We start from the raw sequence: 27,015 nt of genomic DNA on the forward strand, positions 1-27,015 counted from the left end.
AGATCAAGACAGGTAAGGTTTTACTTCTGCAGTGAAGTCTGTATAACTCTTCTCTACAAACTGTTGCACTGAGACAACTGGACATCCTTTTTAACATTTCAGATTGCCCAAAATTCAACTCCAATCTCTATATCATAACATATATCTGGTATTATGTAATATTTTCAGTATTTTTCCCTGGCATCCTGAAAGGCAGCTTTAAAGCAAGCTGGCGGGCAGACAGGGCCGATGCAGGCATGTGGGACACACGGGTTCAGCCTTCTTCCCCAGTGGAACCTGATCTGCTTTGAACTGCATGTTTCACCCCATTCTTAATCTGGAAATGCTAAATAGCACTTCCACAACTTCATGTGAAATGAAGGCTAGGCAGAAGAAGACAACAAGCACTGATGCACGCTCGTGTAGACCCAAGTAAAGAAAGACGCAAAAAGGTAAAACAGAAAATTGGGTTACTCCATTTTAATCAAGAATCATGTTCTTTGGGTATAAAAACTATGATAAAATTTAAGTGGTTTACAGGTATTTATGATTTTGAAATTCTGAAATGTTGAGAAATACGCACCTTGACACAATCCGACCAATCTCAAGAAGACAAAGGTACACCTGTCTGGGGTCTTTATGTAAAACTGGGGGAAAAAAAGAGCATATGTAAGATGTAAGACAGGAAATACATTCTGACAGAGGATGGAGTATAAGAAAGAAAAATGAAGACAACAGGCTTACGTGCTTAGAGAAGACTCAGAAAGTACATTTTTACTGTCTCTATATAACAATTTCTTCTGGGCTAAAAAAAAATTAAACTAGAAACAAAAAAAAGGAATGGACAGTGATCCAGGATATTTACTTGTACAGTGTTTCATTTTTAAAGCAATGGATTAATAGCACTGCATTACAGTAAGGGTTGGGGAGATGGCTTAGTCATAAAGGTCAAACAATAGACCCCGAGTTCTGATATCCAGCATCAACAGCCAGGTATGGGGCCACATCTGTAACCAGATAAACACAGATCCCAAGGCTCAGTGGCTGCCTAACCTAGACAAACCGATGAGCTCCAGGATTAGCAAGAAACCCTGGCTCAAAAATAAGGTGGAGAACACAGAAGAAGCTTGACCTCTGCTCTCCTCTGAACACGGTATAGTACAGATCTCTCAGCAGGAGATGCTGTTCGAAGAGACATGTCTCCTCGACTTTATATAGTTCTCAAACTTTACAAAACAGGAAGTAGCAATTTCTAACTTAATCTCTGAAGCAACATTATCTTCAAAACAAAGACAGAAGCCAGAGAAAGATATCATAAAAAAACCAAAAGCCAGTATCAAAGTCTCACAGATATGAACGTAACCATCTTCAACACGCTGGCCACACAATCCAGCAGCATGCAGTGGATAAGTACAACTGATGCCAGGAATGTGAATAGTTGAATATATGAAAATCAACCAATGTAATTAACAGAAACAGTGGTCCTACATCATATAATAAGGGAATAACATACAGATTAAAGAATTTCAAAGACTCTAACACCATTTCAATGCATGAAAAAGACAGAAGAGGGGTGGGGCTTTCTCAATCTGATAAAGGATATCCATGAAAAGCCTGCAGCTAACAGCATCCTAGTATCATTCACATTTAAGGTAGACAGTGGAAAACCTTCCTCCTGAAGCCAGGCTAAAGATAAGAGTACCACTCCCATCAGTTCTGCTCAACATCACAGTTTGTGGCCTCAAAACAACACAAGATAAACAGGTAAAAACCTGTATCGCCTTTGTTAAACATAATACTTAGATACAACAAAGTACAAAAAATAATGAGACAAACTTAAAAACTTTAAATTTGAGACTGGAGAGATGGCTCAGCAGTTATGAGCTCTGATGTTTACAGGGGACCCGAGTTCATTTCCCAGCACCCACATGACAGCTGTAAACTGTCTGAATTCCAGTCTAAAGGCATCTGACACCCTGCTCTGGCTTCCCCAGGTACCAAGCACATACATGATACACAGACACTCATGCAGACCAAACACTCATATATACTACATATACTTATATATGTAATATATGCAGTAAATATAATTTATAATAAAGTAAAATTTTAAAAAATTAATTTGATGGGGTAAAACATCTAGAATACACACAAAACCATTGCAGGCCCATAAAAAGATAAATGATGCAACTTTAACAAGTGAGCAAAGGAGGAGAAGTAGAAGGAAGAGGAGAAGAAATAGGAGGAGGAGGAAGAGAAGGAAGAGAAAGAGGAGGAGGAGGAAGAGAAGGAGGAAGAGGAAGATAAAGATGAAGATGGAGCCGAAGCCTGACACTCTTCCTAGCCCTCACGCTAGCTTCCCCAGGACTGTGCCTATGACTGACTATCTATCTACCTTTTCCTCAGAGTTAGAAACCTTAAGGAACTTTGGGATCCTAAGTCAACATGCAATGTGTTCCGAGCACATACACTGACTGCACCAGTAGGTCCCTGAGGTATGGACAACATCTATTAGATACACAAAAGCAATCTGTTTCCCCTGAAACAGGTCCTGCTCGATACATGGCTCAGGCCGAGATTATATAGGTGTGTAGCAGCATGCTTGGCTGTAACATATTATTGTTTAAAGCAACAGAAAGGCCTCCATTCGAATTAACATCTACAGAAATAAAGAAATTTATCATAAAATATTTCAAACCTGTTTTTATAAATATCCCAAGTACTTTAAAATAGTATACTTCTTTCATAAAACTACTTTGAGTGCCAAGCAGATGTTAAAAAAAAAAAAGAAAGAAAAGAAAGAAAGAAAATTCTCACTTCAATGCCTACAACTGAGTTACTGGTGTTGGCAGTATTTTTCTTAGCCCCACACTGCCCTTCAGCAGTGCTAGAGGAAGACATCTATATTTAAAACCTAAATGGCAATCTTAGACATTTCAAAGAGGAAGCTACCAAGGGGAGAACTCAAAGTATCCCCTCACTTTGATCTCTAGGAGCTGGATGCGCCACGTAATCAGCTGCATTGTGGGTAACAATCAGCACACCTGGGCTTACTGTACAGTTGCCTCCAGGGCAAACCCTGTGTCCTGCTCTACACTGGGCCAGGGGAGGCAGAAGCACCCCAACAGGCTGCAGCCCAGCCAGGAGCAGGCCACACTAGCAAATTCAACTAAGAGTCTGTTTGCTTTTAATCAGCACCATAAATCAGGAGCTGTAAACAGCTGCCATGATAAAACCTCTGTCTAGAACTACAATGTCCCCTTTGAGATAAAGCTCTCTTACCACAGAACTATACATTCTGTGCATTTGCATTTCTGTACATGCACATGTATACACGTACACATTTATAAATGCTTTGTAATGTGTGGGTGCGCATATGTGTACGCATGTGTGTGTATGTGTGTGTATGTGTGTGTATGTGTGTGTGTGCGTGTAAAACAGTCAGCCAGATGCTCCATTAGTACCATATAGATGCTTCTGCTGACTTAAGAAAATGAGAAAAATACATCAACAATTTTTCAGTGGAGCATGCTTTTTGTTGTTTGCTTGCTTGCTTTTTTGAGACAGGGTTTCCCTGGGTAGCCCTGGCTGTCCTGGGTGTTGTGTTTTATAAAAACATAAGGAGAAAAGAAATATGTTTGGTGGACGTGCAGTCAGGTATGGGGGAACAGGGTTCCTCCATGGGCCCATGCTGAGGCATCCCTCCCCCGAGGGACCAGCCACACCACCAGTATAGTATAAAACAGAGTTTATTCAGGGCATGGGGAGGGGAGTTGGGCATAGTAGAGGCAGAGAAAGGCAGAGAGATAGGGTAGAGGAGTAGAGGCCGGCCATGAGCATATGGAGAGAGAAGGGGGAGGGGATGGGGAGAGAGGGAGAAGGGGCAAAAGGACAGAGCAAGAACAAGAAGGCAAGAGAGCAAGAGAGAGAGGAGGGAGCAAGCAGCCCCTTTTATAGTGAGTCAGGCACACCTGGCTGTTGTCAGGTTACTGTGGGGCAAAGCCTAGACAAAATGCCAACACTGGTACTCTCTGTAAAGTGCTGACCTTGAACCTCTGCCTCCTGAGTGCTGGAATTAAAGGCATGTGCCATCACCTCCCAGCTTAGAGCATGATTTCTTTAATGAAATGTCAAAAACATCATTCTTTTTAGATAATAAAGATGGCAGCTATTATTTACAATGGAGTCTGAATTCTAAAAGCACATTTCACCTGTTCTTTCTGTCATGGTCTGGGTAAAGAAGAACTGCTAGTGCTTTAGACTTGCTAGAACCAGTCTTCAGGAAAACAGTAGAGCATTAGTACAGAATCTTCTGGCAGCCGGCCAACTCTAGAGACTTCTAGAAATATAAAGCCCAGGAAAACCAGGGGAAACGTACTACATTGATTAATATCTGATTCTCCCACTGTTTCGCATATAAGTGAAGTCTGAATTGTGTACGCAACTGTGGCATGGCACTGTGAGTCACTGCTTAGCAACTCAGAAATGAGGGACAGACACGGAAGCACCCTAACAAACACCGACAGCTCTGACAGCAACAGCTCTTACCTAAACCTTCAGACTCGAAGAGGTAAGTTTCGTCCACCCCAATGTGCCGGCACCAGTCAAGAAAGTTGGCGGTGTTGTCTCTGGCGAAGAATGAGCCCGAGGCAGCATCTTTCTTACAGGGCACTTTTTTCATGGGAAAATTCTAGAAAAGACATGAGGATAAACAAACAAACATTTTCATTAGGTGTGCATCTCAGTATGACCAAGTAAATGCTAAATGTACTGAATGTACCGAGCGACTGCACAGTTTGGAGGGAAAATAATTATCTTCAAAAATGACTTTCTTCTTTTACTTAAGTGTTTTCCAGAAAAAGAGTCCTACGAAAATGATCTACTCACAATTAGCAGTAGATTCACGCATCTCTGATCTTCTTTTTAAAAGCAGCACAAGAACCTCAAAATTTAAAATGGCGGCCTGGTAATTACAAAGCATCCAGAGTGTCTCTCTCTCCACACCGTTCAACATGCACACAAGACGACACTATGCTACAGTTTAACAAATCCGCAGTGCTGCTTTCTTCTTCAGACAGACTCATGAAGCAAGAGACTATAAACTTCAGTAGTTGCCCATTCTTAACTCAGGTTCTTTGGTGACCACAGGCTCAGAAAACCCTACGTTTTTATTTTTGTGGGTTTAACTGTCTGGCTCAAAGAGTATTGCGCCATTCCTGCCTTCCTGCCAGGGTTAGGGCTGGGAAGAGGGGACTTCTTTTGCTTTTGCTTTTGAACTTGGCAGTTCATAGCAGTGACGTTTTTAATGCATCAAGTACAGTGAGTCTTTCTCCACCTCTGCCAGAGTCTCTCCCCAGAGACAACTGCTATCTAGGCATCTCCTTCTGGGTGCTATTATTTTCCAGAACTGAAATAGCCTTCATGCATGATTAAATACAGAATATATTATCATTTCCAAAAATATATACAAATAAATATAGCAAAATACAAAGATGATTAGTATTAACTGAAATCCTCTCACTAGCAATCTTGATAGAATGTCTCTGTGCAAAGGTATGCAAGTGTACCTAGAAAATGCCATGCAGACACGATTCTGCAAACTGTTTTGTGTGTATGCGTGAGTATGCATGCATGTTGAAGGAATATACACTGGATAGGTTGTGGGCATATTTAAGACTTAAAAAGAACACATTTAAATAATCATTTCTAATAAATATATTATATTCCAATGTAGATATATTCCAATTAGATACCATAATTAGTTTTTACATCTCTATTTATAAGCAGGTTATTTTTAACTTTTATATTATTTTTATCTGTGATTTTCTTAGAACAAATTCCTAGAAGTAGAGAATTTTATATACCAAAGGATGTACTTTCAGTATTATGTACATGGATACCTATGTGTATGTATGCATCTATATGGATACCTATGTGTATGTATGCATCTATATGGATACCTATGTGTATGTATGCATCTATAGGGATACCTATGTGTATGTATGCATCTATAGGGATACCTATGTGTATGTATGCATCTATAGGGATACCTATGTGTATGTATGCATCTATAGGGATACCTATGTGTATGTATGCATCTATAGGGATACCTCACTTATTACCCTCCAGGAACAAGGATACCATTTTACATTCACTAATAGTATGTCCAGGCTCCAGACTCTCAAAAACACTGAACATTTGATAAAAAGAAAGATTAAAAACCTAATCTGCTTCAAATCATCACTTTAAGTTTATCTTTAAAAATGCTATATATTTCACCAATATTCATAACTTTCCCACCAAGGCAGCAGACAAAGACTATAGAAATGACGATGATGATAAAAATAACAAAAGAGGTAACCTGTGCGCCATTGTCTTAGGGTTTCCACTGCTGGATGACACACGGTGACCAAAAGATGACCAAAAGCAAGTGAAGGAGGAAAGGGTTTATTTTTATTTGGCTTACACATCAGTATCAACTGTTCATCACTGAAGGAAGTCAGGACAGGAGGGCAGGAACCTGGAGGCAGGAGCTGATGCAGAGGCCATGGAGCGGTGCTGCTTACTGGCTTGCTTTCCATGGCCTGCTTTCTTATAGAACCCAGGATGGCACCACCCACCATGGGCTGGGCCCTCCCCATTGATCACTAATTGAGAAAATGCCTTACAGCTGGATCTCATGGAAGTATTTTAAAATAGAAGTTTCCTCCTTCCAGACAACTCTAGCTTGTGTCAACTGGACAGAGAACTAGCCAGCGCAGCCAAGAAGAACTACAACCCTTTTCTCGAATAACCATACAGAAGGCTGTGGATGGTTCTATCCATGCTTTTAGGATCTAGCTGCTGGAGGTCACCTATAGCATATCAGGTTATCCTGGACACTGTCTATAAACATAGCATCAGTGAACAGTTACAAATAAATGCCACAAGATAAATATTTATGTTATTGTTGCTTCTGGTGTATATATGTGTGTGTGTATGCGTGTGTGCGTGTGTGTGTGTGTGTGTGTGTGTACGTGTACATATACATATATATGCTTGTGCACCCACACGTTGTAGATTGCTCTGGTGCTGTCTGTATTTTGATGTCAATTCTACTTCCTCAAGAAGGGCTGCCCCAAGGAGGAATTGTTCATGACGAGGAGAGATCACGTACTCAGGTGATTTAATGAGAACCTTCGCCCCATTCTAACTGGTCAAATAAAGGCTAGAGCCTATGATTGGGCAGTGGAAGGGAAAGGTGGGGCTGGTGGTTTTAGAGAATAGGAAATGAGAGAGGAAGAAGGACAGAGGAAGAGAATTCGGAGGGAAGATGAAACAGAACCATGTGGCCAGGAGAAGCCACAAGTAGCAAGGAATCTAATAGCTGGGGAATGGAGTAGTTTAGTGGTACCTCTGCCCAATCTAGGCGTGCAGCTTATAAATATTGTAAGAGTCGTGGGTTATTTGCACGGACTTGTTGGAGTTGGAGATTTACTGCAACACCCACATGTGTGTATGCTCATGGAGATTTGTTTTTTAAGACAGCGTATCTCTATAAACCTGCAACTTGCTGACTTACAAGGTGGACGAGTGGGCCAGTGAGCCTTTGGGAATCGGCCTGTCTTTATCTCCTAGTACTTGAATCACAGGCACAAGCCACCAACCATATCCACCCTTTCCATGGGTGCTGAGGCTCAGAACTCAGGCCCTCACGTTACATGACGAGTACTCTACATGTTCCATGTTTACTTGTTACATGATAACCGAGCCATCTTCCAAGCCTCAAGGTTAATGTTTCTACCTTTAATTTACAAATATTATCTTTCAAATGCTCAAAAAAATGAAATCCACTTTTAAAGCCAGCCACAGGATGGAAATATCCAAGCACAAGGGACACTGAGGAGTACAGACAAAGAGCCAGCCCCTGCTGTCAAAGACTCACTTACCCCCGGCTCGTCAGGGTGGCAGGCTTTCACCATGTTCTGAAGAACACCGACGAGCTGGCACAGCAGCACCCCGTTATCAAGCTCTTCCAGCAATCTTTCTGCCTTAATGTCAACACCTAAAGGCACATTGGAAAGCTAAGACGGCTAGAGACAGCAAACTCAAAAACAGTGGCTAAAACTTTAATACAACCGGGTAACGGCTGGAAAACTAGACACATACCAGATGAGACACTAAGAAATATAGTAAAACAAGTAATGTTGAGTTAAATCAAAAACAAAAGAAAAAGTTTGTGCTACATAAAGTTCAGGGATAACATATGTACACTTGTGTTAGACAAATTCACTGAACATTAATATCATTTGTACAAGAAAAAAATGTTCTTTATAGATAAAGTGGATTTTGTTGTAATTTATAGATTAAATACAGTAGCGGAATAACTGGGGATATCAACTTTTGCCTCTAAAATAGCTTCTGTAAAAAGCATTTTACATTATAAACTTTAAAAGCATTCCCATTATCAAGCTGATTCCAGACAAAACCAGAGAAACTGCTTATTGTGTGTTTATCATAGAAGGGCCTCAGTCCTCTCACGAAAATCTCAGACTGCTATGTGAAAGTCTAGAGCTAAGTGATTTGAGGGACACAGGAGAAAGCTTACTCAGTAAAGTCTGTGGTCCTCAGTTTGGGACCCCAGAAACACACATAAAAGTAGGGTGTGTTGGTATGCCTGTGGTATAGTCAGGCAGAGCTCAAGAGCTTGTAGTCAGCTGGGTTGGCATGCCCGTGGTCACACAAACACATACTCACACACATGTATACATACACTCCCACACCTGGACCTACAAACAGGCACACAAATACATGCACATGTACATATACACATGTATATACACATACACATGCACACATACTCATGCATACACACACATGCACATATACACATACCCATGCATATATACACACACATATCCAATCATACGTACACATGCACACATATGCACATATTCACATGCACACATACCCAAGCATAGCTACACGTGCAAACATACATATGCATACATATGCATATATACCCATGCACACCTACCCATGAATACATACATATACACATGAACACATAGCCATACATACATACACATGTACATATACATATGCACACCTACCCAAGCATACATACATATGCACAAATACACATGCAGACATACTCAAGCATACATACACATGCACATATGCACATACACACATACACAGGTATACATTCACATATGCACATACACACATAGACATGCATACATACATATACACATGCATATATACATATGCATATATACACATGCAAACATACCCATGTATAAATACACATATACACATGCACACATACCCAAGCACACATACACATATACATATGTACACATACCCAAGCATACACATGTACACATGCACACATATCCAATATGTATATATGCACGCATACACGTGCACATATACAGAAAACAAAAAGTGATATTTTTCCCTTATTGGAAAGAACGTTCAGAGCTCTCATCACAATCTTGAATAGAGTAAAAAATTTGATGCCAGACATTCCCCAAGTGGCATTTTCTCTTTGGTTTCCTTTGCTTCTATTCCTCCATGTTTTAGAAACTGTATTTATTTTTATATAACCAAAGCATATCTTCCACTTATAAACTTATGGCTCATTCAAGATTGGGGTGAATCAGTTTTTAAAAAACAACAACAAATAAATAAAACAATATTAGAAATATATAATTTTAAAAATCTGATAATATTAATCATAAAATGTTGATTATTCAAAATGACTGGCTACATCAGACAAATCTCAGGTTCCCTACAATTGAAAAGCAGAGGCCTGGGGCAAGAGCACCCTTTAATTGTATGGACTGTGAAACTGTCGCTCACATGAGTATCCCCGGCAACTGGAACAGTCAGTCACTCAGTAAACGAACATAAAATATCAGTGTCTTTGTAAGCCTTACCTAGTAAGCCAGACAACCAAATAGAGAGATCTTCTCGCATAGGCAACAGAGTGGCTTCATGTCTCACAGATATCCACTCGTCATACTGACACACATCTGCCAGTCCAGGGCCATGTCTGGGAGTCAGAGGACACCTGGGACTTAGAGGTAGATCTTCTCCAAACCACACCTAGACAAAATACCAACCAGCTGAGAGAAAGCAACCATTGCTTAATATCACCAGAACCCACACATGACTATGTTTAAGTAAGTAGCCATAGGCCACCCAGAATAAGCAAAACTGTGCCATCTCATAGAAAATATATAAATCAGAAGACAACTGGACTATTTGGAATGTTTTTAGTATTTAATACAATGGTTGATGTCAATAAACACTAAATTAATGAACGGATCCTACTGTAGAGACACGAGAATAAAAATTCAACAAATAGTATTTTTTTCCCTCCACTTATTAGTTTAGGAGTGTACTAGTAACTACATCAGAATCCCCGCACCTTAGCTATAAACAGATTAATGACCCCTGCCTTACAAGATACATGTCTGCAGCATGTAGCACTGGCCTTGACAGACAGCAGAGATGAAGCAGATGGATGAGTAAATGCATGCATGAATGGCTTCTGCAAACTTCAAATCATAATTGTGATGTTTTAAGTGTTTATTTTATTATTTTTAATTGTGTGTGTGTGGTGGGGGTGGGGGGGTGTCTGGGTGTGCTGTGCACATTAGTCAGGTGCCCAAGGAGGCCAGGAGGGTGTGTCAGATCCTTTGGAGTTGCAGGTAGCTGTGAGCCATTTGATATGGGTTCTAGGACCAAACTCAAGTCCTCTACAGGAGTACCTGCTCTTAACCTCTGAGCCATTACTCCAGCCCCTAGAAGCTAGCTTTAGTTTTTTTCCAAATACTTTGATTAAAGCAATTAGAATGGCAAACCAACTATAGTCTATAAGCAAATCTCATTTATTATCTGTATTTTTATGTCTTACAACTGAAACGCTTTTAAATGGTGATACGCGCGCGCGCGCGCGCGCGCACACACACACACACACACACACACACACACACATTCCAGTGCCTATCTAACAGTCTCAATTTTGCCTACTGGCCTATAAAGCCAAAAGTAATTGCTAATATTTTAAAATAAAAAAATAAGAGTAAGATTAGATAAGCATACTATCAAACCAGCATTTGGAAATATTTGAAATGAGCAGATTTGCTTTCAGATTGTTTATAGAAAACGATGTGCTAATTATGAAAGAAACAACCATGAAGTCACTTTTTAAGAAAAGAGTGCAAATGCCTCTTGTCTTCAAGAGGGCTATTGCAAGTGAGGTGTGCGGAAGTTCTTCAAGGGAGGTGACCTGGAATGTAAAGAGCAGTGACATGTACGGGTGACCCTGTGCGAGGTGTCTGGCAGAGCAGGGCATCTCACTAGGGAGTGTCAGGGCCCAGCCAGCTGTGCGTCTCCACCACGGAGAAGGCAGACAGGGAGAGTGTGGTCACACATACAGGGAGTAACTGAATAGGGGGCAGTTTTCTCACTGCTAGGGAAAGGAACAAACACGCCATGGGAGGCATAAGTGAACCTCAGGATATTTTAACAGAAAGCAAAGCAGCACTTAACAGACAATGAACATATCAAAAAGTCACAGGAGCTCCTGCTAAAAACAAAACACCCCCTCCCCCCCCCCCGACCCAAAGAACAAGAAAGCATTAAGTCTGATTCCTGTTGGCCAACAACTACTGATCAAGAGCTCTGCCTTTCAGTGTGGTTTACACACCCAGTGTCACTCCACTGAAGAAAACGGATGGTCCCTCTCCTATCAGGTAACAATTGCAAATAGCTTCTAGACTATGGGTGGGATTTTTGTCTTGCTTGAACTTGTGAAGACAAGCTATAAGAGAGGGGGCATTTCCAGTCTCCTCAGGTGAGATATCAACAGATGTTAGAGAAAGAATTACTAAAGAAACAAACTCCTGAAGTGTGCAATAGGCAATGTGCATCCTAGTAGGTAGGTTCTGGGCATCTCACTATCTTGCTATCACGTTGCTTCACGACCACCCTGCAAAACGTGAATTATTATTCTCACCTCACAGGTGATGAAGCAGGGAAGCGGAGGCACGGAGGTAAGATACCTCACTAGCCTCTCACTGAGAACGGATAAAAGTGGGGTCAGAACTAAGATGTGATCAACCCTTAAGCTCTGGCTTCCTGATGTATTTATCGGCATCTGATTGTATTTTTCTAGATAGAAATATTTAGTGTGTCTTTTGCCTTTAAATTAATATTTAACTATTCTATTAATATCTAAGGAAAGAAAACAAAAGAATAGAAAGGCAAGAAATACAGCAAACACAAACTTTAGACTACAATGATTTCTGTGACAGAGCTGACTTTGCCCAAACACAAATAGGAAAAAAAAAAAAAGCCCTACTCTTTAATTTAATTTTTAATAAAATTTTTGGGGTTTTTTGTTTGTTTGTTTGTTTGTTTTTTGGTTTTTCAAGACAGGGTTTCTCTGTATAGCCCTGGCTGTCCTGGAACTCACTCTGTAGACCAGGCTGGCCTCGAACTCAGAAATCCGCCTGCCTCTGCCTCCCAAGTGCTGGGATTAAAGGCGTGCACCACCACTGCCCGGCTTAATAAAATTTTTAATTTTAACATCCAGTCAGGTACGGGCTCATTTATAAAGCACACACACGCACAATTATCTACACTAAGCCTTATATCTTGTATTTGTTTTCTCCTGTTCCTTCAACTGTGAACATGTACCATATTGTAAGAGGGAATACTACAAAATATTCTACTTACTTTCCCCAGCCTGACCAACTAACCCCAACATTCTTTTGATTCTTTCAAAGATCTAACAAAAGTAAAACTCAATTAAAATCTTCTCAGAACTAGAAAGTCAAAACGCAGTACGCCTACTGTTAAAATGTAGTGTTTAAAAAAATTACTCATACCATACAATGAATTAAGTCAATAATATCAATTCATGCTTTATATTTATCTTTTACAAAGAGAGAACTTACTTGGATTGCAGGCTGCATGGTCACCTACACTGAGATGAAGCTTCTATTCTGGAGAAGGAAGATGGTGTTAGCTCCCAGATGGATGGCAGAGTTCTTGCTCCCTCAAACCCCAGATTCTAAGACTGAGGCACGTGATTTCCTGCCTCTTTGACAGAACACCTGAGACCCTCACATCTAGTCAGAATAAGTAACAGTGAGAACTTAGCGGCGACGCCTTACTTCTGCCTGCATAAGGGCACCTGTTACTGGACCAAGAAAGGCCTGAAACACTTTGGTGCACCATCCCTGGTGCTACACAGAATTCATGGCAAAACGTGCTTCACAGACTAGTGTCCCTGAGCCTTTTTCTGCATACAGTAATGTAAAAGGGATGTAAATATAACCTCCCCCTAAACCGATACTGAAACTCAGGCGTCTTTCGTCTCTTTGTGCTGATCACATCTTTATGAGTCATACAGACTTCATGAATCACGTGCTTAGCCATAAGCTTCTTCTGCTAGATAAAAAGATAGTAAAGTTAACTGTCCATTTCAACCAGGACTTAGAAATACTCACTACCTTCCCGTGATAATCTGTCAAAAACCAAAAAAAGGCGGCAGCGTTGGCTCCAAAGCTCTGCTCTTGGAATCTACAATGGAAACACAAAGTTTAATAAATTAAATCCAAGCCATGTAATTCTTCAACGTGTTTGCAGGGAGAAAATTAGTGAAAGGCTTAAAACTTACATGGGTTATATAAAAGCATACGTTTGTTGCTTGTTTATAGCAGGTATAACATAAAACTCTTGATAAGGATAAAGGGTTACCTATTTCCAAAGTTATGTCCTCCCAAGCGCTGTCGCACACCTCTCGTGCACGGTGCCAACTAGATGCTGTGCTCTCCAGGGAACAGAGGCCCCGAGCTAAAGCTAACTGAAGAGCTTAGCACTGTGTCACACACACTCTCTGCAGAAGGCCAAACAGACCACAGAATGCCCTTTCTGAATGCATTCCTCCTCTCCACCACAGCAAAAGGCCAAAGCACAAGTGAGCATTGCCAACCAGCTTGTTCTGCTTCCCACCAGTTAATTCGGTGGGGGATACATTTTTCTTTAGCATAAATAACCCTTTGTCCCCAACAAAGGTTCACAGTATGAAGCTTCCGAGACCATTTCTTAAAAAAAAAAAAAAAAAAAAAAAAAAAAAAAACTGCAGCAAAGAACTCCCATTAAAATGAAGTTCCACATAATCAGACAAGGGCTCTAACAGTTGGAGCTGCCGACTACCAACAAAAGAAAGCTACAATTATAAGGCGTGCACACGCCCCGAACAGTGGCACATTCACAAAGGAGCCGGCCCAAGAATGTTTAGCAGCTGCACTTTTTACGGAAAATTCAACAGAATCAGTTTTATGAAGGAAAATGAAGGATTTGGGTACAAGGGTCAGTCACTTGAACTTTAGCAGAAGTCATATGATTTCAGATTCTTCTGGTACGACCATCAGCACTGCTGAAAGGACAGAAACATAACCACCTGCATTACCTTTCAAAATATTTCTTTAGATCTAGGGATGGCTCCCCTGCAGAATGCTTGTCTAGCATGCGCGAGGCCTTGGGGCTCAACCCACGGTACCGCAATAAATAAACTAATTTGCCATCAGCTGTGAAAAGCTATTGTGTACACTGATACACAATATCAGGGAGAAACTTTTATAAACGTCCAGACTGAATCAGTTAATCAGTTACTTAATGAGTTCCCAACTGCATCCCGGATATAGTCAGCTTTTAGAATATACTCTAGCTGTTCGTATTGTCCGTAAGCCACTAGTAGGTGTGTAGTCAGGCCTGGCCCTGGTCTGCAGCACAACCGCAATGTTCCTCTCAGTCATTTACCCTTCCTCATGTCTATTCTTCCCTGAGTCTCAGCCCCAATCTGGACCTGCAGCACATCATTCCTGGGGGAAAGGAGACATGTCATTCCTGGGGGTGCACCTAATTTGGCTTTTTTCTTTCTCTTTGTCTTTCTGGAGAAGCTGCCTTCAATTCTTTACTAACTTTAATAGGATGTTTGATTATTAGGTCCTCCCTCCCCTTTAGATTAAATAAAAACAAAACAAGAACTCTCATGTGACCCCAAGTCCACACTGCACTCTAATCCTGATGGAAATCTTTCCCGAGCAAACATAATGCATAAGTTAAGAACATTATACTCGACTTTGAGAGGCTCCAGGGGAAACGGGAGAAACAGGATGTGCCCTCCTTATGCAGCTCAGCCAGGACTGAGCCCAGTCCACTCATCACAAAAAAGCAATAATGAGGTCCTTGCGACTATTCTCCTGAAGGTTCTCCCTGAAGTCTGACCTCAGATCACAAAAGAGAAAGCCATTTTATGGAACATTCCTGCCCAGGGCTGCAGGCTCTGAACCACAGTTTATTCCTCCCCCACATGATAAAATGTGATGTGAAGGACTTAAAGTCCCATGACATAATCCTGATATAAACCCGGGGCAGGGCGGGGGGGGGAGGGAAGTACCAAAATGGCAAACTAATGAGGTAAGTTTCTGCAAGGAAGAGGCTCGCCACCGCACAGCACTAAGCCTCCAGACGATGCCAATACATATACGCTGCAAGGACAGGGCCGAGTGCCGAGCTGGAACAGCAGGAGGACCAGAGGCATTTTGTACTACTCTGTATGCCTGCAGTGCACGTCAAAGATGCTTCACCGTTTTGACGTTGTTCTCGAAAACAATAGTTCAAGAATCTAGTATTCCTGGTAGATGCAGAAATGTAAAGTTCTTAGCTCTAAAATTCCAAGTTAAATACTTAAATAGCTGCTTAGCAGAGAACACAAAAATTCTGTGTTGCTACCAAAGATTTTTCATATATTTTTAAAGTACAAACTAATATACTCACCATCAAAACAGTACTCTGGTAGTACAAAGCACTGGATTCCTCTGGGTTCAATTCCTGCTCCAGCGTAAACCAGCTATTTGGGCATGATGCTGCTAACTTCTTGGAACCTAAAAGTGTATCAGAAAAACAGGGTCTCACCATCACCCTCAGATGCCTGATGCAAACATAAAATGAGGTAATATATAAAGTACTTGATGTTAGGAGCACATGACTAGGAAATCTATGATAGACATAGTTAATAGTGCATTTGACAAAACTTACAAAATTAAAGACTGAACGATTCCATTGGATATGACTTAAAAGACTTCTTTCACTAACTAACAAATTGTATGGTTATCAATGAAAATAAAAATTTTAATAGAGCCACATCAAAACTTGAAGCCAGATGTGCAACTTAGGGTTCTCTTTGCTAGACTAAGTCTTCACAAATTTGTGATTTGCGTATGTGATGTGCACGTGTGCACAGACCCCTACACACCCATGCAGAGGCTACAGCAGATTATCAAGGATGCGCCTGTCTACACTCCACCATGCTGGAGTTGTAGACGTGTACAAGCAAGCCCCGCTTTCTCATAGCTGCTGAAAAGTAGAATTAAGTCCTTACCTAAAGTGTTCTTACTCTCTGAGCCATGTTCTCAGTCCATGAGTTTATATTTTAAGCATAAATTCTTTGTCCCATTTAGTTTTATTTCAGGATATATCCTGTTTGATGTGACAATACACGCATTCATGTATTCAATAAACATTTACCCATACCCTTTATTAAAAGTAAGATGGTCACCATAACTAAGATCAACATGGTGACCATCTTACTGTCCTTACAGAGCTAATAACAAACACCACGAAAGACTGACATAGGAACCAGACGAATCACTGTATGACTTTAAGCCACGCCAGTGCTTTGAAGCCAAAAGCAAAATCTCTCAAGAGGAAAATAACAGGGGCCTCCTTTAGACTTAACTTGAATGAAATTATTTTTCTGTAAGAAAAGCATAAACCTGAAAAATGGTAAGTGTTTAGCCAAGAAAGGAAGAAGGGTTCTGTACACAGAGAGCAGTTTTGACAAAGGCGCCATGTGAAGAAAGTATGACGTATTCCAAGAAGCACAATGGCTGAAGGACAGAGAACGTGTGGCTTAGAATAATGTTGGAGAGTGGCCCCATCATCCAGACAGTGTTGAGAAAATTAGATTTCACTCTAAATGTAGTGGGGAACCACTGAACTGTTTTAATGAGGGAGTGGTGGCATGATCTCAGTCCTAGTTTTAAAAAGCTCTCTGAGGACAAAGGAATACTGAAATAAAACACAAGTGAGTTTAGAAAAGAAAAGCAGAAAACAAGAAGTTAATGGCGAGAGATGTAAGAAAAAGAGCCAAGGGAAGGATGAGGACCGGGAGAGGCAGGGACAGAGAGGGCAGAGCAGTGAGCCCCTACAGGAGAGGGAGGTCAGACTGGAGGGTGAAGAGACAGTCGCCTGCTGGGGACAATCTGAAGAACCCCATACCCCATACCTGGGAAGAAAATGAAAAGTACTTTTATGACATTTCTGTAGTTTTCAAAGACACCAAAATTCCGGAATTCTCACTCCGGTCCAAGCACTCTTTAGATCTCCAACTCCTTCAGGCTTGGCTGACTACAGCACACGTCTCTCTCTGGCTGGCTTCACTCCTTGTTACCAGCTCTCCTTGGCAGGGATCCCACAATTCTGGCAACTCCAACACCTTGGGGTCTCCAACACAATCCAGGCTTCACCTTTAAAGTCTCATGCAATGATCTCTCTAGGCCTCTATGCTGGGATACCTCTGACACACGCCTGATCTCAGCAGCTTTCCTTAGTCATTGAGGAAGATTCCACAATCCCTTCCTTGGATCCCAGACTCTAAAGTCAGAAGCGTGTGTGTGGCTGACACTGCCAGTTTCTGCCGTTTGCCGGGGGCTGTAACTTGGCCCTCACCTTCAATTACGCTTGCATTCAGTGTTCTGCTGTTGCTGGCTTCCTTCACTATTCAAGTTCTCCTTTAATCTCTCTTTACAACTTGGAGGCTTAGCTGAGTGGGTGTTGAGAGCAGAGGTTACCATTTGCTCTATTCCATTTGCATCAGGCTTTTCTTTAAACACATTCTCTCAACAGTGGACTTGGCTCCATTACACCTCCTGGTGGCCCTTTTCTCCTTAAACTGTATGTTTCCTTGTCGGCCTTGCTCCTTTTCACTGTAGATCTGTGTAAGAGTGACCACTGATAACCACACAACACAGGCTGCCTTGGACTCTTGTCTGCCAGTTCCACTGATCAAGAACTTTTTACTTTAGCCACAGGTAGATTTTGGGGGTGATGGGGGAGGGGGGCAGAAACCAGCCATAGTCTTTCCCAAAATATCACAAGAATGATCTCTAGGCCACTCACCAATATTCTCCCCTCCCCGAAACCCCTTCAGCTAGGCCGCCATAGCCTACATTGCCCTCAGCACCGCCGTCTCCCATGCTCCTGCTGGGGTGGCCCAGGAAGCCCCATTTAAAGTGTTCATATACTTTTCTAGTCCAGAGTCTTCCCTGTTCCTACAACAAACAGCATGATCGACTTGTCACATTAACACCCTGCTCCCTGGCACTAACTCTGTCTTGGTCACTATTCCATTGCTGTCAAGAGACACCACAACCAAGGCAGCTCTTAGAAAAGAAAGCATTCAATTGGGGGCTGGCTTACAATTCCAGAGGTTAGTCCATTATCATCATGGAGGGGAACATGACAGCGTGCAGGCAGACAGGGTGCTGGAGAAGTTGCCCTGATCCGCAGGCTGACTCTGGGCTTGGCATGCACTTTTGACTGTTTAAAGTACTGCAAGTGACATGAGCTGATAAGTGAGAGGACTCACTAAGAAAAGCAAAAGACTAAGGCCGAGAGTAGTCAGAGATCAGGAATGCAGGACCAAATAGCTGCACAGAGGGGCAAGGACTCTGACCACTGTGACACTTGAGGATGCATATGGCCGCTCTACTGGAGACATCCATGTAGACGATCCATCTACCATCATCCATATCAGACAGAAGAATGGCACTCAGAGATGACCCTTTTTAATTCCCAGAATCTACAAATATCTGCCTTGACAAAAGAAAAAGAAAAAAAAAAAAAAAAAAAAAAAAGGAAACTTGCAGACAGATACAGATAAAAGACCTTGAGATGAGAGCTTACTCAGGTAAAACTAATTTAATCACAAGAATCCTTAAGAGATGATTGAGGACCAGAGTGGGATGCTCCCTTCTCAAAGATGAAGAAGAAGGTGGACTGGGGGAGGACTTGTGTGAGTAGGTACTGGGAGGAGAGGGAGGGATGATATTGGGATGCAAAGTGAATAAATACATTTAAAAGACAGAGGGGGAGGAAGGGAGGGAAACAGCGAGGGAGAGAAGGAGGAAGGGGGGTTGAGGAAAGGGCAGTCACAGGAGGCAAGGAGAGGTCATGATGGGAAGATGTCAGAGGGAGAGATCCGAGATGCTAGGAGCCAAGGGATGCAGGGCCTTCCTGGACACTGGAAAAGGCACAGCGGACTCCTTCCCGGGAGAGGAATAGCACAGCCTTGCCAACACATTCTCTCAGAAGCATCATCGAAACTCTGACTCTTTATCCTCAAACTATAAGACAAGAAATCTGCGCTGCTTTGAATCCTTCTAATACTTGGAAAACTGAGACAGGAAGATTAAGACTTCAAGGCCTAGCCGGGCAATGGTGGCGCACGCCTTTAATCCCAGCACTTGGGAGGCAGAGGCAGGTGGATTTCTGAGTTCAAGGCCGGCCTGGTCTACAGAGTGAGTTCCAGGACAGCCAAGGCTACACAGAGAAACCCTGTCTCGAAAAACCAAAAAGACTTCAAGGCCTGGCTACATAACAAGATCGTGCCTCAAAAATTAAAAAAAAAAAATTAATATAGAGCAATATTAAATTGGTAGCTAAATGTATATTATTAAAGGTTAAAAGATACTATGAAATAATGACACAAATCCATGGTATTTTTACCTACAAAACCCACAGCTTCAATGGTAGATGGAGACATTTCAGAAAAGTAAACATTTTAGGCTGAGAGGTGACGGACACAGGGTTTTGCGTTCAGTCTCCAGCACTGCAGGAAAGCAGGAGCAAGAATTTCACGGTTCACTTACTAAAGCATCACGTACCACTTGCAAGACACAGAGACAGTCTCTTTGTTGGAGAATTTGAAAACTTTTCTTGCAGATATTGAATTTGAACAACTCAATTTCATCTTAGAATTTTCAGTTTAGTTTTGAAATACAATTTTTTTTTTTTTAAATTGTGTGTCTTTTGAGGAAGGTATACAGATGTGAGTTCAGGTACCCAAGGAAGCCAGAGGAGAGTGCCTGATCCCTTGGAGCAAGACTTAATTATAGGTGGTTTTGAGCTATTCTGCAACAGGGATACTGGAAACTGAAGTTGGGTCCTCTGCCAAAGCAATACATGATCTTAACCACTGAGCCAACCTCTACCCCCCCCCCACAAAAAAAAAAAAAAAAAAAAAACTTTGAAAACATATTTAAAGTCAGTTCAACTCCATCACTTCAACTAAAAGGCTGCAAGGGAAATATACAGTATACTAACATAAGGGAAAATGAGAGAAAATTTATTTAATTATCCATTAACAGAAAACTTCTCAAATAGCTTATGGACCATTCACACTGTATACTAGAATACGAGTGTGGGTAAAGAGTGAAAACTTTTCTCTAGACATGGTTGTACATACCTATAATCCTAGCACTCAGAAGGCTGAGGCAGGAGGCTGTCACAAGTTTGAGGCCATCCTGGTTTACAAAGCAACAGTTACCTTCTTTAGTTACTGTGATGACCAAGGCAGCTTAGAGAAGCAAGAGTTTACTGGGGCTTAAAGTTTCAGAGAGTGAGTCTGTAGCCATGCATGGCAGCAGGCAGGCAAGTATGGCACTGGAGCAGTAGCTGGGAGCTTTACATCCTTATTTGAGAGTCAGCGCTTTCTAAAGGTTGACATTTGATCCACAAGCCTGAGACAAAGAGAGCTAACTGGGAATAGCTTGGGCTTTTGAAACCTCAAGGCTGGTCCCCCAGTGACACACCTCCTAAGGTCACAAGGCCACACCTCCCAAACCTTCCCAGTTCTACTAACTCTGGGGCAAGTGTGCAAACCTAAGAGCCTGAGGGTGGGACCTTTCACATTCAAACCATCACACAACACAGGTCAAGAGAAAGGAAGGAAAGGGAGGAAGAAGAGGAGAGAGAAAGGAAGGGAGGGAAGGAGGAAGAGAAGAAAAGAAGAAAAGAAGGAAGGAAGGAAGGAAGGAAGGAAGGAAGGAAAGAAAAGAATTTTTAACAGAACCAAACATATTTTTTTTAAGAACCAACTTTAATTTTGGCCAGGAATATAAATCAGCCCCAGGCTGGAATAAAGCACTTACCTAATATGCATAGAGTGCCATCTTGCCAGGCAGTGTTGGCACACACCTTTAATCCCAGAGCTTAGGAGGCAGAGGCAGGCAGATTTCTGGTTCCAGGCCAGCCTGGTCTACAGAGTGAATTCCAGGTCAGCCAAGACCTACACAGAGAAACCCTATCTGGAAAAACAAAACAAACAAACAAAAAACAAAAACAACAAAAAAGAGTGCCATCTACCCCACCACACACACACACAAACTCCACCAAAGCTAATATAATACCTTCTTACAACCCATTTATATTGCATGACAGTAAGCAGACATCTTTCAGATAATACTTCAGCAATACCCCTGACTGACTGATGACGAAATACATCAAACTCCCAAGGTGCTATCAGCAAAAGGATCACATTACATTTCATGTCTGTGCTATACTTTAGTATAGCCAGGTTTTGTGAAGGTTTATAATTTATATATAAAATACTTAGTAACTTTCTGTTAGCCAAAACTTCTGGTGTGCCACGATGTAATTCAATGAGAAAACTCCCCGGGTTCTTAGAAGAAACACCCAGGAAATGTAATTTTAACCACTCCCTTGCAAACATTCTTTCTGAGGCATTTCTCTCTAATGATGACACTAAATTAAACTAAATTAAGACTTAGATTAGCTTCCCATTCTCTCAATACAATATTATTAGGTATGTAAAGGTGTACCTAATCCAAACACAACTACCGAACAACAGCAAAATACGTTGTGCACATTAATTTTAATTCTTTACTTTTCTAAATAGTAAGGTGAAAAACCATGATTGAGGTAAGGAACGCTCCTCGGCATCTCCAATGTCAAAGCAGCAGACAGCTAGTATGCAATGTCAGTTGGCCATAGTGAGGATTTTTGCTTGTTTGTTTTTATTGTTGTTGTTTTTGTTTTCTTCCCCGAGACAGAGTTTCTCTGTGTAGCCCTGGCTGTCCTGGAACTCACTCTGTAGACCAGGCTGGCCTCAAACTCAGAAATCTGCCTGCCTCTGCCTCCTAAGCGCTGGGATTAAAGGCGTGCGCCACCACTGCCCGGTTCACAGTGAGTTTTTAAAACTGATGAGACAGACACAGCAACAGGTCAGAATCTACACCAGAGTATTCTTACTAGTTTCCTCCTGAAGGGAATTAAAGGTGTGGGGAAAGTCCAATTTTTAATCATTCTGTGTAAGCACGAGAGAAGTGAGCCCACAGCAGTTCAGAGCTACTTATCTAAGTAAGGGTAGTCATTAACGATCTCACGTGGGCTAAGCAAAACCCAGACTCTGACTGGACCCGCAGAAAAACACATTCCTTCGTTTTAAATAAAGACCACAGAGCACTCTAATGTGTTCGACTCAGCCCCTAGGTTTAAAGGAGATGGGGTGGAACAGTTAGGGGATGTGGGGAGCATATGCATGGGGATGCAAGCTCTCCAAATGTTTCCTGCAAGCCTCCCCCAATTCAGTTCTCCAAACCCAGGGGTGTGGGTGGGAGAGAGTTGCACAAGAGTTCCACTAATGTTCCCTAATTCCGTTAAGTCTGGGAGATCTGAGCCCTGCAGAGAACGAATAGGGAAGATCCTGCAGTGCCTATCACGGGGTAAAATAGCAGCGTGACCATGAGCAGCAGTCCGTCCTGGGCCAATGACTCCATCCCTTCTTTCCGAGGATGATGATGAAGAATCAAGTGACCCTCTCTGGCTGGGCGCTGGACAGGAGGGTACCCTGGCCACCACGCACTAGCTTGTGTCTCAGAGCAGGTCAGGTCACGGCTCTACCTCGCGACCCTTCCGCTCACGAGCTCACACATGTAGCCCCTCTTACCCACCAGAGCGGGCAGGTGTAGGAAGGCGAGCCGAACGTCACCGTGACAGCCCCAAGAGCCAATCAGAACACGCGGCTCCCTCAGTCAACCAATCGCAGAATTTTAGGGACTCACGCAGCTAGGTAGCCCACCTGAACTCCACCCGGACTCTAAAAACTGGGGAGGTGGGGATGGGGGTGGGGAATGCGTGCTGCAGCGTAGCAAAGATGCCGCAGGACACCTGGGAAGGCGACGGAAAGTTCGGGAGGAAAAGAGAAATCCAACAGGAAAGTCACTCACCAGCCCGGGAGCGAGGTCACTTCTTCCTGCGGGGCGACTCAATCTGTGCGTGCCAGCAAGCCTGAGACCAACCGCCGCCACCGCCGCAGTTCGCCGCCGAGCACTGCCGCCTGTTTCGAAGGAGCCAATCAGAACCAGGGGCGTGGTCTGGAGCCCCGCCTTCATAGGCTTTCTACTGCACGCTGGAGTCATAAGGACTTCTCCCCGTCCAGTCTGCTCTGTCAGTGGCAGCGACAACCCCTCCTATTTGTCCCGTGTGAAGCCCGCCTCTCAGGTTTGCTTCAGAGCGCCCTGGAATGTTACTCTTCTCAGGAGTTTGAGCTCCTAAAATCTGCTCACGTCCGGAGGGGCACTGAAGGTTTCCAGAAATACAAACCAACCCAGCAGGGATCGGTCCAAAGCAGAAGTCTTTCAGACAGAGCCCTCCCCCACCCCTTTACTATGAAAGAGAGAGAGAGAAACCCTGCAGTCACCTCTGGAAGCCAAAAGAGGATGTTGGCTCTTCCTTCAGGAAACATGGGGGAAAGGGGATGTGGATGTCAAAGCAACAATGTAACCATGTGATTGTTACACTGTAGTGATAGATCTGAGTTAACTTCTAAAGTGGCTTTTTTGATGTGGGCTGATCATTACTGGCTAAAAGCTGGGAGGTTCTGTGTTCTGGCCCAAGTTCTTAGATTCCTGTGGTTTCTGTTCCTTTTAAGTTGTGACACCTCAGAAGTGCATGCTTCTCCATCGCTAAAGTGTGGGCACTGAACTGAAACCAGGTCTCTCACCAAAACATACAACAGACTGTTGCTTTCACAAGAAACAAAACACCCTCAGTTTTCAAAGGGTTGAGGGGCGTGGAATTGGAAGTCTGTGGAGCAGAGTGATGGTCAGAAGCTTGGAAGTGGCTAGATCTTGAAGAAACAACAAAAATCTACCAGAGGAAGACATTGCTATGAAGAAGAATCGGTTCCTAGACAGGAGGAACAATAAATGCAGAACCTGGGGAGGCACATGAAACGTTCTGGAAGTAATTGGTTTGAATAACCAAAGTTTGGGCCTGATGAGATGGAGAAGTAGCAGTCTGAAAGTATGTGGGTAAGAAGGCAGGCCTGGTAGATACTGAGGAATATAGATGTCGTCCTGGAGGCCCGTGAGATCATTAGAAGAATACAAAGATAGAATAAGTAAATTCATTTGTGGGGTTTTTTTTTGGGGGGGGGGATGTTCACTTTCAAAGATTTTGAAGAAAGGAACAGAATAGTTTGTCGTAAAAAAAAATTAAGATATCCAATTTTTAAAAAGAAAAAAAAAAAAAAAACCTAAAATGACAACTCCCTAAAGTAGCTCAGAAGATGGGAGTAGTTGGAAGAACTGAGAGGGTGATTTATCTGGCCTTGGTTATTATGTGGTGGCACTGGTCTTAGGAATACAGGAAAAACAAGCCGTGGTAGAGGAGCAGTGTGCGTTTTCGCTGGTTGTATTCAGTTCGAAGTGTGAGACGAGCGTGGAGGTAGAGATGTTCTGATAACAGCTGAATTGGCTGGAGCTACTTCAATCCATCTAAGCGGAAGATAAGGATTAGAGGTATTCTGAGTCAGCCTCTATCCCAAGCACCAGGGATCCTCCTGGGATTCTAAGTGGAGAAGGCCGTCATTAAAAATTGACAAACGTGATAAATGGACTTGATGATATCAGACTGTAGTTCCTGGTTTTTTTGTTTCGTAATTGCAGTCCATCTGAGAACTCTTTGCTGACTAATGCAGCAGCAGAAATTCAGAGTCTGTTAAAAATTACTGTGTTTCCCAATATTTCTATTTAAAATCATGTGCCTGTTTATATGCCTCCTCATTTAGCCAGATTTTGATGCTTTAAATTAGCTTATCAAAATATATGCACTTCTCTACAAAACTTTAAGAATAACCGTGTCTCAGTCCCTAGCACCGGAAAGAATTTAAATTAACGAATAGATAAATCGTGGTATTCAAATCTTGGTGTGTCACTGCTTACCAATGCTTACTCTTTTACTTTTTTCTTCTGTGTCCGCCACGTGCCTGAATATTTGAACGCCATTTATTTAAAACTGAAACTGAGCTCCATGGAAATGTAAAGTCTCCCTCCACACAATGCTCTTAACGTTTGTTTTGTTTTGTTTTGTTTTAAGTCACTTACTGAAACCTTGTAGCAGCTACTTTAAGGCCTGCTTCGATCTCATTCACCTGTCTATTTGGTGACATAGGACAGTGTGGTTTCGAATGTTAGAGAGACTGGACTTCTGTCCAAGTCAGTCCCCTCAGTCTGTGTCCAACAGTGGTTAAATGTGGATTTAGATGATAAACCTCTCTAGGCCCTTCCATTTAACCCACTTCTCTCCTACTTCCCTTAAAGTTTGCCTTCCCTTGTTTCATTCACAACTTGACATCTATATTAGTTCCTAGTTATTGCTCCATCCCCTAAGCACACTGACCAGCTCACCTACCTTGATCTTAACACTGCAATTTGTAATTGAGGGTTCCATCAGACAAGCTATAATCTTCTTTCATGTGTAGGCTTTCTAATTGGTGGTTAGGTTAATAGCCACGTTTTAGAGGTTGTCTCTTTAATTGAAATTGGCATAGCTGTAATGTGGGGGGTTGTGGAGGACCCACCAGTTCCCTTCCATCAGATGACAGTGTATTCATTCTGACTTCCCAGTTTCAAAAGCATGTCCCACTGCAGGAAGCAACATGTTTGGAAGCCTAAGTTTTTAAATTGCTTTACATCAGGAAGTTATTTGTCTGGCTAAAAAGCTTTTTCAAGTACAGAGGATCCTCCAAAAATCCAGTCTTCCTTGAAGTAAGGTCTGATCTCTCTCCAGACCTACAAGGATGTTTCTGTTCCTTAAAATACACTGTGGTTGGTTTTCACTTTGCTTTGAATTGATTTTCAGACCTTTTGTTTTCATTTCAGCATTCTGGACCTGGTTTGAATGCTCAGATGTTATTGAGTGTGAACCATGGATTGTGCACTGTGTGACGTACTAAGTGAAATGCCCGGGTGACAGACATCTTGACTTGTTCCCAATTACATTACACCTTCAGCAGGTGGTCAGCTGAGGTCCAAATACAGTAAAAACAATACTGACCTTTGTGCTACTGTAAGAATGCTACCTATTTATGTTAACAAATGTGTTATATAAGTAACTCACCAGTATGATTTTATAACAATAGTTGTGGCTAATATCTATGTGCTGAGTTAAGTATTGTACACTCCGATTCATCTCCACTGGGCCCTTAACATACGACTTTATTTGGAAGTAAGCTTTTGCCCCAAGGCTAATTAGAATTTCCTATTATAACAGACAGAAACACACACAGGCACGTGCACACACACTGGGGTAGGGAAGGAACAGAGGTTAGCGTTATGCATCTCAAACCAAGGAATGCCAGGAGCTGCTGTAAATCCAGGAGAGTCAAGAGAAGGTGTTCATGGAATCTTTGGAGGGAGCTTGGCTCTGCTGGAACCTTGATTTTAGATTTCTGGCCCTTAGAAAGAGTGAATGTCTGTTTAAAGCTGGCAAACTTGTAGTGATGCTGGGATTCTAGGAGACAATACCATCTATATCTGAACAGAGATATAAAAATCTAGTCACACAGCAAGAACAGCAGCATGAAGATGCACCCTCCAGTCCCCT

The 27,015-nt window shown here is 42.2% G+C and overlaps 1 protein-coding gene across 4 annotated transcripts in view; it reads right to left on the reverse strand.

Moving 5' to 3' along the window:
* The window catches only part of Gas2l3 (growth arrest specific 2 like 3), a 35,724-nt gene extending 12,263 nt beyond the window's left edge, over positions 1 to 23,461 (reverse strand). The window contains exons 1-8 of one of the 4 annotated variants that reach the window (XM_076919935.1): positions 23,355 to 23,461; positions 15,823 to 15,929; positions 13,491 to 13,560; positions 12,933 to 12,980; positions 9,903 to 10,071; positions 7,908 to 8,023; positions 4,528 to 4,669; positions 563 to 626 (exon numbers count right to left, since the gene is read on the reverse strand). In XM_076919935.1, the coding sequence (XP_076776050.1) occupies positions 563 to 626; positions 4,528 to 4,669; positions 7,908 to 8,023; positions 9,903 to 10,071; positions 12,933 to 12,950 (509 nt within the window). In that variant the 5' untranslated portion in view covers positions 12,951 to 12,980; positions 13,491 to 13,560; positions 15,823 to 15,929; positions 23,355 to 23,461. Of the gene's footprint in view, positions 1 to 562; positions 627 to 4,527; positions 4,670 to 7,907; positions 8,024 to 9,902; positions 10,072 to 12,932; positions 12,981 to 13,487; positions 13,561 to 13,737; positions 13,893 to 15,822; positions 15,930 to 23,354 lie in introns of those variants that run through there. The other 3 variants (XM_076919936.1, XM_076919937.1, XM_076919938.1) reach the window with 3 other exon arrangements.
* Between the last annotated feature and the right edge of the window lie 3,554 nt (positions 23,462 to 27,015).

This window comes from Arvicanthis niloticus, chromosome 22 (genome assembly GCF_011762505.2).
Source record: "Arvicanthis niloticus isolate mArvNil1 chromosome 22, mArvNil1.pat.X, whole genome shotgun sequence".
Taxonomy (NCBI): Eukaryota; Metazoa; Chordata; class Mammalia; order Rodentia; family Muridae; genus Arvicanthis; species Arvicanthis niloticus.